Source organism: Gobio gobio (genome assembly GCF_949357685.1).
Source record: "Gobio gobio genome assembly, chromosome: 25".
NCBI lineage: Eukaryota > Metazoa > Chordata > Actinopteri > Cypriniformes > Gobionidae > Gobio > Gobio gobio.
The window spans coordinates 37,486,890-37,503,254 of NC_137121.1; the positions used below are offsets into that span (position 1 = coordinate 37,486,890).

General features: G+C 38.2%; 3 protein-coding genes across 3 annotated transcripts; all 3 read left to right on the forward strand.

The window, feature by feature from the left end:
• Window positions 1-1,686: 1,686 nt before the first annotated feature.
• Window positions 1,687-2,313, forward strand: LOC307121842 (histone H1-like; the record flags this gene model as incomplete). The annotated part of the gene is made up of 1 exon (XM_079809601.1): window positions 1,687-2,313. The coding sequence occupies one exon, from the start codon at window positions 1,687-1,689 to the stop codon at window positions 2,311-2,313; it is 627 nt and encodes a 208-aa protein (XP_079665727.1).
• Window positions 2,314-3,365: 1,052 nt separating this feature from the next.
• Window positions 3,366-3,896, forward strand: LOC307121850 (histone H2A; the record flags this gene model as incomplete). Its single annotated transcript, XM_079809608.1, has 1 exon — window positions 3,366-3,896. The coding sequence occupies one exon, from the start codon at window positions 3,366-3,368 to the stop codon at window positions 3,750-3,752; it is 387 nt and encodes a 128-aa protein (XP_079665734.1). The 3' UTR covers window positions 3,753-3,896.
• Window positions 3,897-4,627: 731 nt separating this feature from the next.
• On the forward strand, window positions 4,628-4,939 carry LOC307121865 (histone H4; the record flags this gene model as incomplete). The annotated part of the gene is made up of 1 exon (XM_079809622.1): window positions 4,628-4,939. One exon carries the CDS (start codon window positions 4,628-4,630, stop codon window positions 4,937-4,939), a length of 312 nt encoding a protein of 103 aa, XP_079665748.1.
• Window positions 4,940-16,365: the final 11,426 nt, after the last annotated feature.

Below are 16,365 nucleotides of genomic sequence, written 5' to 3' on the forward strand. Positions count from 1 at the left end.
GATTACATCAACAATAACAGATGGCCTAAGCCTTAATTCGCTACGGAGACCTAAAAGTCTAAACATTTGTCACACATGTATAGATATGCCGGAATGGCGTAGTTTAGTCGGGATGCTCGTCACAACATCAATCCCACAAGGGTAAGATTGGCCTCGGACATCGTAAAGGGCGCCTGCCTGTCGTGAGGGGGGTCAGACCCCTATCAGAGAGCTCCAACAAACCTGCACAGAACTTGTAAAGATGCACACACATACAAGCACTAGGGCATCACACTCTAGTTAATGTCAGGGGATTATGACCGCTTATCAAGAGAACACTCAATACCCAAACAACGACTCCGTCATAACTATCGCGAGAGGGAGCCATGCATGGAGGTCAACCCAGAGCATCTGGGGAGACTAGTTTTAATACTACAAAATCATCCTCAACCTAAATATATAAAGGTATGAAATCACACAGAATTACAATAATCTCTAGATTACATATGAAAGCAGAGAAAGAGATATTTATTTTGATTATCCTTGATTATTCAGGTTATGGATATAATAAAAGAATCATTGAACGTTTATTTAAAAAAAAAAAATTAGTTTGATTTTCTACATTTTATGAAGGCAAAAGGCACCAAATCCCAGGAATGAGCCGCCAATCCCAGCGGTGTAACCCTGAACACACTCATTCTCTTGATCTGTGTGTTTGTTCAGGGTTAGAGCTGAACTATATTCTGACTAAACCACAACATCTGAGCAAAAATATCAAACATATACTGCAAATGATACGACGATATTTATTATTTATATTTCTTCATTTAGAAGACACTTTTATCCAAAGAGACGTACAAATGATCAGGATGCAATGACATAAGAAATGCTAGTAAGTTTCAAACATTGTCCAGAAAAGTACAAGTTAGCACAAGGAGGGAAATAGGAAAGCGTGAGAAAAATAAGTTCTTGCTGTAAGTGCATGAACAACTCATTCACATGAGCTTTAACACAATCCTCATTCACATGCCGAAAACTGAGATGAATGAGAGATGAGGAGAAACAAATATGATGATTTAGTTCAAACATTAACACTTGAGTGATCATGTGTATTTATTATTATGATTATTGTTATTATAAGGACAGATCATCTGCTGGCCAGACGTGAGAGTCCCAGAGAGACTCGGATCCTCCAGATGTTCGTGTGCTTCAAGCCGCCCAAAACAGCAGCTGTATGAAAGCCTCCTCACGCCCTCACTGAGGCTGATTTCATTAAAGTCTCTTTCAGACTGTCTGCTGAACACACAGAGACGCGTTTGGGCTTTTATCCGCATTTACACTTAAACTATCCATCAGATTCACACGCGGCTTTCCCCCGTGGCTGATGCTCGCCTTGGGTTTGATCTGATGGAGGCGAAAGAAACTTTTCCTCTTCGCGTGTTTTAGTCTCTAATGAAAGCTCAGAGCCTCTGCTCGGTGTTCACTTTGTTTTGACGGTGACAAACTATTTTACCGCTTCAGTTTTGCCCCAAATGTGAGAGAAGAAAACACACGCGTGAGGGGCTCGTGGACGCGCACAGACACCGAGCGGGCAGGTTGAGTCTATAAGGTTCTCATGTGTTATTGAAGAGCGCAGCGCCGCGCGAGCGCCAGTCATTGCTGAACCCAGACAGCGCTTTTACAGACTTTAGATCCGATCAGAGAGAGATGGCAGAAACCGCCCCAGCCCCGGCTGCTGCCGCCCCGGCCAAAGCGCCCAAGAAGAAGTCCGCGGCGAAAGCCAAGAAAGCGGGTCCAGGCGTCGGCGAGCTCATCGTCAAAGCTGTGTCCGCATCCAAGGAGAGGAGCGGCGTGTCCCTCGCCGCCCTGAAGAAAGCGATCGCCGCCGGCGGCTACGACGTGGAGAAGAACAACTCCCGCGTCAAGATCGCCATCAAGAGCCTGGTGACTAAAGGCACCTTGGTGCAGGTCAAAGGGACCGGCGCCTCGGGCTCATTCAAGCTCAACAAGCAGCAAGCCGAGACCAAGAAGAAGCCCGTGGCCAAGAAAGCGGCTCCTAAAGTGAAGAAGCCCGCGGTCAAGAAACCCGCCGCCGCCAAGAAGGCGACGAAGAGCCCAAAGAAGCCCAAAGCCGCCGCCAAGAAATCGCCCAAGAAGGCCAAGAAACCCGCCGCCACAGCCGCTAAGAAGGCGACGAAGAGCCCCAAGAAGGCAAAGAAGCCAGCAGCCGCTAAGAAAGCCGCCAAGAGCCCCAAAAAAGCCAAGGCAGCGAAACCCAAGACGGCGAAGCCTAAAGCCGCCAAGCCTAAAAGGGCAGCTCCCAAAAAGAGGTAAATCTTTAGAAGTACAAACAAATTAAGTTTGTTCCCCAACGGCTCTTTTAAGAGCCACCCACCAACTCTGAGAAAGAGCAAATCTTGTGTATTTAAATGATTTCTGTGAATTGTGAAAATAAACAGCCTAGATGTGACTTGCAGCCACTTATACTCGTGCATATATAAACTATAAAATACTGAAATAAATGACCAGATTAAATATGTCTTGTATCACTAAAACATTTTATCCATAAAACAACACAGAACAGACACACTTGACACAAACAACACCACACACAATAAATGCAGTGATAAAACTGATATTACAATAGAATTTACAACTACAGTATCAGAATATATATAATAATAATAATAGATATCATATTCCATGTTAAAGTGTGCCCGTCAAACCCCAGTAACACTGATAGTGAAGTACATTATTCCAAAAGCTTGTTTCAATTATTTCAATCATCATTGATGATTACAGTCCAAATGGGATGTTTTATAACTCAGTACAGACAGAATATATTCACTCGACACTGCTGGAGGATTGTGACTCAATCACACACAATAAAGGCAGTGATAAAACTACAATATTACAAAAGGACTATAAAACTACAGTATCAGGAGATGAATATGTCCAAAATATACAGTGTGTGAAAGGTGTAGCACTAGAAACAGCGATTAATATCCATATCCCATGTTAAAGTGTGCGTGTCGAACCCCAGTAACACATCGAGAGTGAAGTAAATTATTTGAAAAGCTTGTTTAAATTTCACCATTTTGGTTCAAATGTGTTTACACATATTAACTGCACACAGAATTAATAATATTATTAATATTATATTAATATAATAAATTTATATTAAAGGATATAATTCCCTTACCATCTGTAATGCACTTATATACATTTATTTATAAATGTTGCGCTTTGGAGGGAAGTTCAGTGATTGGTTGAAATCTCTTCAGACTCTAAACCAATGAGCGACTGGCACTCTCGTATAAAGACGGTGTGTGGAGGCACATACTTTTATTCTCTTAGTTTCAACTGAGGTGATTGAAAAAAAAAAAATGAGCGGAAGAGGCAAAACTGGCGGCAAAGCCCGAGCAAAGGCTAAGACTCGCTCCTCCAGGGCGGGACTGCAGTTCCCCGTCGGCCGTGTCCACAGGCTTCTCCGCAAAGGAAACTACGCTCAGCGCGTCGGTGCCGGTGCTCCGGTTTATCTGGCCGCTGTGCTCGAGTATCTCACCGCTGAGATCCTGGAGCTGGCTGGAAACGCCGCTCGGGACAACAAGAAGACCCGCATCATCCCCCGTCACCTGCAGCTGGCGGTGCGCAACGACGAGGAGCTGAACAAACTTCTGGGCGGAGTGACCATCGCTCAGGGCGGCGTGCTGCCCAACATCCAGGCGGTGCTGCTGCCCAAGAAGACGGAGAAGGCCGCCAAATCCAAATAACGGATGAAATGCTGTTTTAGCAACCCAAAGGCTCTCTTTAGAGCCACCCACTTTATCTGATCAAGAGCACTTTTCTGTTATTTATAAAGTCATTTTGCTGAGAGTGGAAATAATCTATCAAACCAGTAAAATGTAACGTTATCATTGTCCTTCATGTATCACCCCCTTCTTCTTGACGCTTTTTCATGATGGTTTATAGAATTATTACTCCGTGTCGCCCTCTGTCGTTTCAAAGAATAGCACAGCGGTAGGCGCCTCAAGTATAAACGCATCGTCCGGTTGGGGCGGAGCGCGCGGAGCCAGGCGAAAGTATAAACAAGGCTTTAAACGTCGGCGATAAACGCATGCGAAAATCGTCCCGGTGTGAACAGGCATTAAAAGTGCATGGGCTGTTCTGAAACTTTTATGGGATGATTAAGGTCAAAGAAAAGATGACTTTTATGGAGCAAGTTCAGCTAAAGGGAGACATACAGTGTAGATCAAAGAGACCTGGAATCATTCTTACTCTATAAATATACCTGACATGTCACATACAAATATACTGTTATATACAATTAATGCATTGAGTATATTAATTTTCACTCAGTATCTCTATATATAAAATAATTATCTTCGACTAATATCATCTTCCTTAAATAAATCTTATAAAAACTTGTTTTATATATATTATTAAACAAAGGACAGGCCTCGTGAGATCAGTGTTAAGAGTTAAATCACATGTTTTGTGGTGAACTATATCGAGGGGCGGGGCGGGGCGTGTTGAGCGGCGCTGGTTTCCTTCAGGTCCTGTAGACCAATATAAAAAGCCTCCTTGCAGCGTTTTTGCTCTATATTTTCTGTTTTTTCTCGACAGACTGAAGTGGTCATAGTTAATCATGTCTGGAAGAGGCAAAGGCGGGAAAGGGCTCGGTAAAGGAGGCGCTAAGCGTCACCGTAAAGTTTTGCGCGATAACATCCAAGGAATCACCAAACCCGCCATCCGTCGTCTGGCTCGCCGCGGCGGGGTCAAGCGCATCTCCGGTCTGATCTACGAGGAGACCCGCGGAGTGTTGAAGGTGTTTCTGGAGAACGTGATCCGCGATGCCGTGACCTACACCGAGCACGCCAAGAGAAAGACCGTCACCGCCATGGATGTTGTGTACGCGCTGAAGCGGCAGGGACGCACCCTGTACGGCTTCGGCGGATAAACGCCAGAGAAACCACAAACCCAACGGCTCTTTTAAGAGCCACACACTCCCTCACTCAAAGAGTCATGTCACAACAATGTTGGTAATATGGATTTTTTTTTCAAAAAGGGAAATAAATGCCCTATGTACAATTACCGATCTTTCACACCGAGGGGTTGTTTTTCATAAACAACTGCAGATGATACAAGTGGTCCACTAAATCTTTTATATACGCCCCATAGTTATATAAGGAGAAATTGGTCCGGATTCCTATGGTTATATTTTAAATAAACAATCTGAATAAATAACATAAATGTGATATTCCTGCAAAGAAAATATTGGCGTTTCATCAAATAACTTAATGTTCTAAGGTGTTTTAATGCTGAATAATTGCATTGAAATCAGCTCTTTGCTTTTGAGTTCTAACGTGTATTTCAGAGAAAAAACTATTGCAATTCAGTAATTTACAGAATCAAGAAAAACGTTAAAATTGGGGAAAAATTAAATGTTACAAAATCTATTTTTAAAAGGGATCTTATTACTTTATTCTAAAATGAGTTTTCAAAATACACTATCCTACAGAATATTAGTCTTTTCAAACTTGTATTAAAGCAAAAAGAGCGGGACATGAACAAAGGAAACAAGATCGAGTGGGTTTCCTTCAAACATAAAGCGGTAGGCGGGGCTTATATTTGCCTGCCCGTGATTGGCCCTCGTTCCTTTCATGTTGCTTTGAGTTGAACAATGAAATATGAGTTTATGGGTTCAGCCTATGAAAACAGCCAATCATCACCCAGATAGCAAACTGACATTGAATCAACATAGAATCGACGTTTCTCGTGACATCGAAACGACGTTGATCTCCGACGTCGATCCGGCATCGTTTTGCTCATCGAAGTAATGTTGAACCAACGTCAGAAACGCCATTCAAAACTAACATAAAATCGATGCAACTGGTTTGCTTACCTAACGTTGAAACGATGTTGATTTCCATTAGTTGAAACGACGTAATAGAATTAACACATATTCAACATAAAATATATATAATTGATTTGCCTACCTACCATTGAAATGACGTTATAGATTACAAAAACACATTTTCTACTAGATGATTTAAAAATCTCATAGTACTTAATTACAATAAATAAAGTCTGTATAGGTAATAATTTATTAAACACATCACATTCAGTAAAAATTGCTTTATTATTCATACAAAATACATTTACGAATACCATTTTAGATTATACAAACACACAGAAAGTATAAAAGTAAATTATAGTAATATATAATCGAATGTCTCAAGTTACAATTTAAAAGCGATATTTACTCGTGTTATTTTGAAAATAGGTGTGAAGCCATCATGAATATGTCCCCCGCACTGTTAATAAAAAGTACATTCGTCCCCCGCACTTTTACCGGGTCGCACCGGTCCTAGTCGACCCGCTCCGGGCGGGATTCGAACCGGCGTCTAGTCGCACCGCTCTTAGGCTGCGTTCACACTGCAGGCTGAAACGACCCAATTCCGATTTTTTTGCCCTTATGCGACCTGTATCTGATCTTTTCATGACAGTCTGAACGACACAGATCCCATCTTTTCAAATGCGACCCAGGCCACTTGGGTATGTGGTCCAAATCCGATACATATCCGATCTTTTGAAATGCGTCTTCAGTCTGAACTGCCAGGTCACATGTATCCGACCCGCACGCCGATGATACGCGACAAACGTCATCATTGTAACTCCCGTTCCTTACTCCAGTCCAGTGGTGGCGGTAATGCACAAGAAATAGTTGCTAACCGCCAATAAAAGAAGAAGTACGCACCTGTTGCTAGCCAATACACTCCAACTCCAGCGCGTTTCTGCACTGTTATGGGCCGCCGCAGACGTGTCTCTTCCCGTGACAAAGTTAGTTGAAGGCGCTCGCAAACATAATTGAAGGTGGATCTGGTCATTCTGAAGTTACTGACGAATTCGGTATCAGTAAAGCCACTCACATCAGTCTCCCACCACTCCTGGCTGCGACTCCGCACACACACGTTTCTCTGTACCGACGTTGCTACAACTGCTCCACAAAACGCCATGGCCAAAAACCTTGCTCTCCTCCTCTTTTTTAATTTTCTTCTTAACATGAGAAGGTTGTAATGGTGCTGGCTCCGTTGCGAAAATAACTTTAATAAAGCTAAACGAACTCCAATGCTGACACCCATATTTGGCTACTTCCGTAAACAACAAGTGACGTCGTTGACCGTTGAGTTCTCTTCTGCGCATGCGGGTCACTTCTGGGTCATTTCACGTCCACACAGGAGATCACAAAAGGTCGCATTTAATTGGAAATGTGAACGGCCTTGCAAAAAAAATCGCATTTTTTTCAAAAAATCGGAATTGAGCATTAAGCCCTGCAGTGTGAACACAGCCTTACTGGCCTACTTCTGTTACACAAGCAAGTTCGTTCACGTAGAAGACAACGTAAATACATGTAGATTTAAATTCAAAGACACAAAATAATCTATACATGACCTGACATTTTATTCGTATCCAAAAATGAGGCGATCTGAACACTATGCTAACACTCTCGTGCAACACTCCAATTCATACTCGAAGCCGGAGGGTGCGCTCTCACAGAAAACACAAAACTGATTCGTAGAAGTAAAACCCTGTCACGTTCCAAAGGCATTCAGCGCTGTAGCAGTATAGTTGCAAAGTCCGCGTATAACACGCGACTTTGGGCTTCTTTTTTTGGCAAGTCGCGTTCAAAAATCACGGGTTGCGGTTTTTTGGGCTTATTTAAAAAAATGTGGTTGCTTGTTAGGAAAATATAAGCAACTTCGTTTCTTTACATTTATGGTCACTGTTTTGTCCAAAACATTGCCTGACACTGTCTTCTCACAGCTAAAAGCCATTCAGTGCAAAGATACAAGTGCTGTAGTAATCCGTCCCAGGGCCGTGCAGAGAGTTCGTCAGGGGCAGGGGCTCAAATGTAAAAAAGGAGCAATATATATATATATACATTATATATATATATATATATATATATATATATATGTATGTGTGTGTGTGTATATATATATATATGTGTGTGTGTGTATATCGCTCATCAAGCCTGCATTTATCACAGTTTCCATCATTGACATTAAATCCTCATATTAGAATTTCTGAATGATCATGTGACACTAAAGAGTGGAGTAATGATGCTGAAAATACAGCTGTGATCACAGGAATAAATTATATTTTAAATTATTTTAAAATAGAAAACCATTATTTAATATATTTCGCAATATTGCTGTTTTTTATCAAATAAATGCAGGCTTGATGAACATAAGAGACTTATTTCATAATGCTGCATAATATTCAAAAATGGTAATATAATAAAGTCCTTTCACGTAACCATTTCGCCACACTTCACTTAATAGGCCTGTAGGTGCCGGTGGCACTTGGGTTTTGTTAACTTTGATAGTTTCATGAAATAGTAAACGATGTATCAATATAGGCTACATAAACACAAGTGAATTTAACACTACTTACCATTAATGCGACTTTTGCTGCTGTGGTTTTGTGCAGGGATTTGTTTGTTGTCTGTTAAAATCCATTTTGTCAGTGATGCAATTTATAAAATGAGCCAAACCGCAGGAAATTGTTCCACAAACGTTAGTTCGTCTGTCCATGTAATTTTCAGCCGATTTATGAATAAGAACAGAAAATTACCGCTTCACATCGCCCAATGGAATTTGAACTTGCTTTGCCAGATCACGATTGGTTGGTGTATATACATGACAAACGGGCATTGGTGAATTGTGTAATACTTTAAAATAAATAGCTCATATATAGCTTTGTAATTAAATCAACACATTAGCTCTGATTATGGATGAAAAAAAAATATTGGTTTACTTTTTCCCCTGAGGCCACACACTCTCTGAAAGGACCATATTTGGCTTGAGAGCCGCTTCCGAACAGAGGAAAATCAGCTGTCAATCAAAACGCACGCAACCCATAGCAACGCGTTATGGCAACGCCTCAACAGAAATTGTCCGACTTTTGAGCCGTTCGTTACTATTGTATGCATTGTCATGTTATAATAATCACATTTATTTAGTTTTATTGACCACAATAGTATCATTGATATTTGTCTGAGAGGGGCACTTTTGATTCATTTTGAAAAAGGGCAGGGGCTCGAGCACCCAAAGCCCCCCCCCCCCCCCCCCCCCCCGCACGTGCCTGATCCGTCCTCATACATCCTGCCTCCTTCTCCCCCTCATTGAAGAGAAATCGCGTTCAACGTGCAGGCATGTGACGTTATAAATGCACGTAATGATAGTTAGTAGACTTAAATAGACGTATACATTTTTACACACCATGCCACCAGCAGAGATGTACAGAGATGGAGAGGAAACAGGGAGGAGAGGCAGCTAATTTAATTAAAAAATATATTTTTGTAATGCATTTAAAATTACAGGCTATTATTAAAAAAAAGTAAACTAATAATAACAGTAGGTTGCCTATATGGTTCGAATTTATTTTATTATAAATATGTGGCTATATTGCAGCGCTCCCTTAGTGCTTGTCTGTGTCCCAGTGTGCATACTATCAATCGTATAATAATAAATAGTATGTGACATTAGTAATTTTCAATACTATTTAGGGCAGATAGTATATGCACATTGAGATGTAGGGCTTATCTTTTACAAGGTTTTGCAGTGTGTGTTCACTACTCACTGCCCATAATATGTGTGCATTAACTCCGACTATGGGTTACCATAATTGGCCTTCTTGTCACTTTTTCTCTTTTTCCATCTCCAAACCTCTTCTGTTCACAGCTGATCGGAGGATATTGAGTGTCCTTATTATTGCAATTTGATAATTTTTGTAAAATAACATCTGTTTTTGCTTTTCAAACTCCGAAAGGTTTCAGTGTAATATGTTGCAGGCCCATTTATTGAAAAATAAAAAATATTTATTATAAATAATATTGATGATAATAAATAATGTAATAATATTGGGCTTGTTTTTGAAGCTGCGGTTGCTAATTTGTCTCGCGAGAGTTGGCAACACTGTGTAGCAGCAGCTGAATAAAAATAATCGCTATGACTGACGAAACGTGACAACAAACACGATTGCGACAATATATGGTTTGTGTTTTTCCAGCCATTTCAAGGTATTTATTGACAATAAAGAATATGAATAATGCAGTGTTAACTGACAGGCTTTTTAATGTTTAGTATCTTCTGCTTGTCAAGGCTGCATTTATTTAATAAACATTAATATTGCGAAATATATTCACATATATATTATATTCAGTTGTTTTAATTTGTAATGATATAGTAAAGTGTAATTTATTCCAGTGATCAAAGTTGAATTTTCAGCATCATTACTCCAGTCTTCAGTGTCACATGATCCTTCTGAAATCATTCTAATATGATCATTTGATGAAAAGGAAACATTTAGGATTATAATCATTGTTGAAAACAGCTGTGCAAACCATGAAGCATTTTATTTTTCAGGATTTTTTAATGAATAGAAAGTTAAATAAACAGCTTTTATTTGCATTGAATAAAGCATGTATAAATCTTTTGTTATATTATAAATGCCACTTGATCAATTTAATGCATGTTTGATAAATAAAAGTATTAATTTCTCTTTTTATATCTTACCACAAATGTTTGAATAGTTTCATGATTTCCACAAAAATGAAGCAGCACAACTGTTTTCAACATTGATAATAATCATAAATGTTTCTTTAGCATCAAATGAACATATTAGAATGATTTCTGAAAGATCATGTGACACTGAAGACTGGAGTAATGATGATAAATTCAGCTTTGATCACAGGAATACATTACAAAGATTTTTTTCTTTTTTACTATATATATTCACACAGCTGCTTTACATTGGGATAATATTTCACTGTATTACTTTTTTACTGCATTTTTTATTAAATAAATGCAGCCTTGGTGAGCAGAAAACTTCTTCAAAAACATTTAACAATTGTCATGTTTCCAAACTTTTGATAGGTACTGTATATTTTCTGCCTTATTCAGTGATATTTTTTTTTTTTACAAAGCATAAAATCCATGGGGACTTAATGCACAAGTGTTTGTAGTACATAAACTAATCATAAAATTGGCATAACATATAGAGAAAACATTATAGATGTTAGTGGTTATTGTTCAGCAGTGTATTTGATATATTACTGAATTAAAAGCAAGAGATGAGATCAATTAAATCTGTCAATTAGACAAAGGTCAGAAAAAAACTGGTATTACACCTGACATTTCTGTCCCCCTGATCGTCTTTGTATAGCCATTCACTATTTCATAGATGTCACGTTTATAAACGCACTACATTGGCTGGAACTTTACTTGATAAAGTTTTAAATATAGATATTTTTCTTACACAAATGCGCCGATTCGCTTCAGAAGGCCTTTATTAACCCCCCAGAGCCGCGTGGAGCAGTTATATGATGGACAGATGCACTTTTTATGGACTTCAAAAACAGAGCAATTATTACTGCTATAATAATGCTTGGATTAGCCAGGACTTTTGTAATATAACTTTTTAGATTTCATTTGTCTGAAAGAAGAATGTCATATAGACCTTTTGGGTTTGGAACGACATGAGGGAGAGGAATTAATGACAGGATTTACATTTTTGGGTGAACTATCCCTTTAATCTAGTACCGGACTAAAATGCATGTTTGAGCTGTCTTAAAGGGATAGTTCAGACAAATACAATCAGAGTTATATTAAAACATATCCTGGTTTTTCTAAGCTTTATAATGGCAGTGAATGGCAGCCCAAAACTTGAAGCTCAAAGAAGTGCATCTATCCATTATGAAAGTGCTCCACACGGCTCCAGGGGTTAATCAAGGCCTTCTAAAGCGAATCAATGGGTTTGTGTAAGAAAAATGTCCAGATCTAACATGTTATAAAGTAAAATATCTAGCTTCCGGCAGACCGCCCAGAGCCGTGTTTTATGATGGATAGATGCACTTTTATGGACTTCAAAACAGAAACAGCCATTCACTACCATTATAAAGTTTGGAAGAGCCAGGACATTTTTAATATGACTCTGATTGGGTTTGGCTTAAAGGGTTAGTTCACCCAAAAATGAAATTTCTTCCATTAATGACTCAGCCCAATGTTGTTCCACACCTGTAAGACCTGCGTTCATCCTCGGAACACAGTTTAAGATATTTTAGATTTAGTCCGAGGGCTTTCAGTCCTTTGAATGTAAGTGTATGCACACTTTGCTGTCCACGTCCAGAAAGGTAATGAAAACATCATCAAAGTAGTCCATATGTGACATCATTTGGTTAGTTAGACTCTTTTGAAGCGTCGACAATACATTTTGGTCCAAAAATAACAAAAACTAAGACTTTATTAAGCATTGTCTTCTCTTCCAGTTTTGTTTGAATCCGCGTTACGACGCCACAGTGACGTCAGTCACAGTCTTACGTCGTCGTGTTCTTTTTTGGCGATTAGGACATCCGGGACATGCACACTTACGCATCATTTTAAAAAAAAAAATAGCAATACAAACAATGTAGAACAGCTTGATTACAGCGTGCGTCTCCCTCAGACTACAAACCTCACTCACAAAGACTTCAGATGATTGCAACTATAGATGGAAATGCAAAACTGCCAGATATTGTCAGTCACATTCTTACGTCGTCGTGTTCTTTTTTGGCGATTAGGACATCCGGGACATGCACACTTACGCATCATTTTAAAAAAAAGAACACGACGACGTAAGACTGTGACTGACGTCACTGTGGAAGAAATTTCATTTTTGGGTGAACTAACCCTTTAACTGAAAGCAACTTGACCTGATATATCTTAAAATATGCCAGTGTCATTGTTTTGTCTCAAGATTCACACCAGTAATGTTTTTTTTTTTCTAAGGCACATTTTAAAAAAAGCTACTTACATTGTCCTATTTGAACTAAGCCCTAACCTTGGCTTAATCTAAGAGCTGTCTGTATAACCGGGCCAACGATTACAATATAAGGACAATATCTGGCAGTTTTGCATTTCCATCTATAGTTGCAATCATCTGAAGTCTTCGTGAGTGAGGCTGGATCAAACTGGAGCTGGCGTGATCTCTAGTAACCTTGCTGTGCATCCTGAGATAGAAACAGGGAAGTAACAGGAGAAAGATTAGCATTAGTTCATATTTCAGGCAAAAGATGATAATGTGCACTTTTTACTATTTAATCTCATATAACTGTAGCAGTTTTTTTTTTTTGTTGTTGTCGTCAAACAGATCCCAAACCTATAAATGGTAGTGTACACTACTGTTCAAAAGTTTGGGTTCAATAAGATTTTCTTTTTAAAGAAATTCATATTTTTATTTAGCAAGGACGCATTAAATGATCAAAACAAAGTGACAGTAAAGACGTTTGTAAAAGACATATAGACATTTATAATCTTTACAAAAGTTTATATCTCAAATAAATGCTGTTCTTTTGAACTTTCTATTCATCAAAGAATCCTGAAAAATAAAATGTATCACGGCTTCTACAAAATATGAAGCTGTTTTCAACACTGATAATACTCATAATAATGTGTGTTGATCATCAGATCCTCATATGAGAATGATTAGTGATGGGTCATGTGACACTGAAGACTGGAAAAATGATGATAAATTCAGCTTTGATCACAGGAATAAATTACACTTTACTATATATTCACATAGAGAACAGCTTATCTACATTGTAACAATATTACTGTTTTTAATGTATTTTTAATCAAATAAATGCAGTATTGGTAAGCACAAAAGAGACATCCCCCACACTTTTGACCTTTAGTGTATGTTAGAGATTGTACTTACTAGTCGTATGAGTATTGGAGATTTTCTTCGACAGGAGATCCGCTCCAACTCTGCTGGGCTGCAGAACATCAGGATGGAAGAATCTAGGAACATAAGCACCAAGCCAACAATATTTAGTATATAAATGCCAGTTTATTAGAAGGAAAGAAGCTAAAGAAGAGGAGAAAAGCAAAAAAGGGAAAGAAGAATATACAGAAAATAATTTATTAAAAGTTTATGTTTTAGGTTTACTTGTTAATTATTACACATACAGTGTCACTTACGTTTGGATGTCAAAGCCTTTTATAAATTTATACATTTGGAAAAGAAAATAATGTAAAATCATGGTGATATTACTTGAAATATACTGTAAAATAAATGCATATTAAGTTATTTAATGAATAGGGTTGGGAATCGTGAGAAATTTTCCGGTTCCGGTTCCGGTTTCGGTTCCGCCTAACGATTCCGGTTCCGATTCCGGTTCCATTAAAATTATTACACAAATAGTGGTAAAGGAAAAAGGCACAATACGCAACTCAAACAATCCATTTTGTGTTTATTACTTGCTCTAAAATTAATTTACAGGTTGGCAATGTCAAAAAAGTCCTGAACTGTACATATATTACAGTATTAATTAAGCCATTCTTGCAACACATTGTTTTTCAAATGAACACCTCTGAAATTGTCTTATTACATTTTATCTCTCTGTCTCTGAATAAAACCAAGTTATAAATTATATTTATTAGTTATATTTATTAATTAGTTGTATATTAATTTAATAGTAATTCAGTTATTCAGTGAACTTGTAAATAATAAATTGCAATTCAGCATTACAAAGGTAATTGTGCCTAAACGCTTACCTAAACCATGGTGACTCAACGGTTGACATACATATATATATATATATATATATATATATATATATATATATATATATATATATATATATATATATATATATATATATATATATATATATATATATATATATATATATATATATAGGCCTTACACTATAAATCTGGTATAAGCCCTGAGGCACTCTGTGTTGTAGCAAATGTTTTGTCAAATTGCTAGTGCAGCCTCCTTTGCATGTTATTAACTTTTCACATTTTGCTTCATTATCATTCATTCTTTGGAAATGAATCCATACTTGTGACTTTCTCTTCGCCATGCTGGTGGTCAACAAGAAAATATCTGACGCAAAACCGTAAATGTGTAGCGCGAGGGCTTTCAGGCTGAACTGCTGCACTCCTGGAAGCGGCAGGCAACGTGATTAATATTCATAAGGAGGTGAGCCAGGGTTGCCAGGTTTTCACAACAAAACCCGCAAAATTGCACAATCGCTTCAACCCGCGGACATGAAACACAGCCCGCGGCAACAGTGGAAAGCGGGAAAACCACGGACTTGGCAACACTGGCTGTCACTCGCTATGAAAGGATTCGCTTCCAGCGCTTCGCACACACATTGCACCAGAACCGTTTTCGGAACCGAAACTTAGGAATTTCGCGCGGTTCTGGTATTTTTCAAAAATCAGTTTCGGTTCTGAATAAGAACCGGTTCTCGGTTCCCAACCCTATTAATGAACTTCCTCAGTTCACCTGTTTCTCTGTCAGGAGCTTCCTTCAGGAATGTTGGGATCTTAGGATCTTCAACTCTGTTGTAGAGGGGTTATTTTGTCCCTCCTAAAATCACAGAACATTTTTTTACAATTTTTGTTTACCAATTTGCAGCTAATTTTCACGCTCCATGTATTTGACGTCACCGATTAACGTTACAGTTTATACTTTTAGGTTTTTGACACATACCGTTGACAAATTGCCAGCAAAACCTTTACAAAACGATCAAACCCTCTCATTTTCACATAAAGATTTGATTAAAAGCTCAAACTTTCATAAACAAGAGCTCAATCGATAGTTAGCCGAGATGCTAACGGTCTTTTTCCGAAGACACTAAACCATTTAAAGTAAATATTCAACAGAAGTGTGTCAATTTCACGTAAGAAGGTGTCAGGAACAGTTGTGTGTATTATTTGTGTGATTTTAGAGACTAAACTCACCTGAAAGTAGTGAAAACAACAGCGACAGAAGGAGTTGTGCTGCTTGTCAGTTGAGTCGTATCCCCGTTTCCACGGCAACTCTCCCGCTCCAGTGATTCGAATGTTCAACGCGCACGCGCAATAAAGTCACAGTCACGCATCATTTACATAAATACATTAGAATTAAAACATTACATACATACAAACCTCATTAATATTAAATCATGAATTTAAAATTAATTTATATGTAATTCATAGGTGCAAAAGCCACCCCTGCACTTGATAGTGAGAAAAAGTGGCACTTTTATATTAGTTTTATAATATATTAGTTTAATATTTTGTATTATTTTGTTTAGGAACACTCAACCTAATTATTTCATGTGATTGCATGCAGACAGTATTTTTCTATACAAATGCTTTGCTTGGTTATATGACTAGCAATATTAAGACAGTCTCACTATTTTTTATTAAGTGCTTTCAGATTCTTTTTAACTGTAAAAAATAAATTAAAAAAATATACATATAAAATAAATGTACTTTTATAAAATAAAGGTGTCACAACAGACAGTGACCGACAATCGGCTTGCCACCATAAAAAATATTTAAA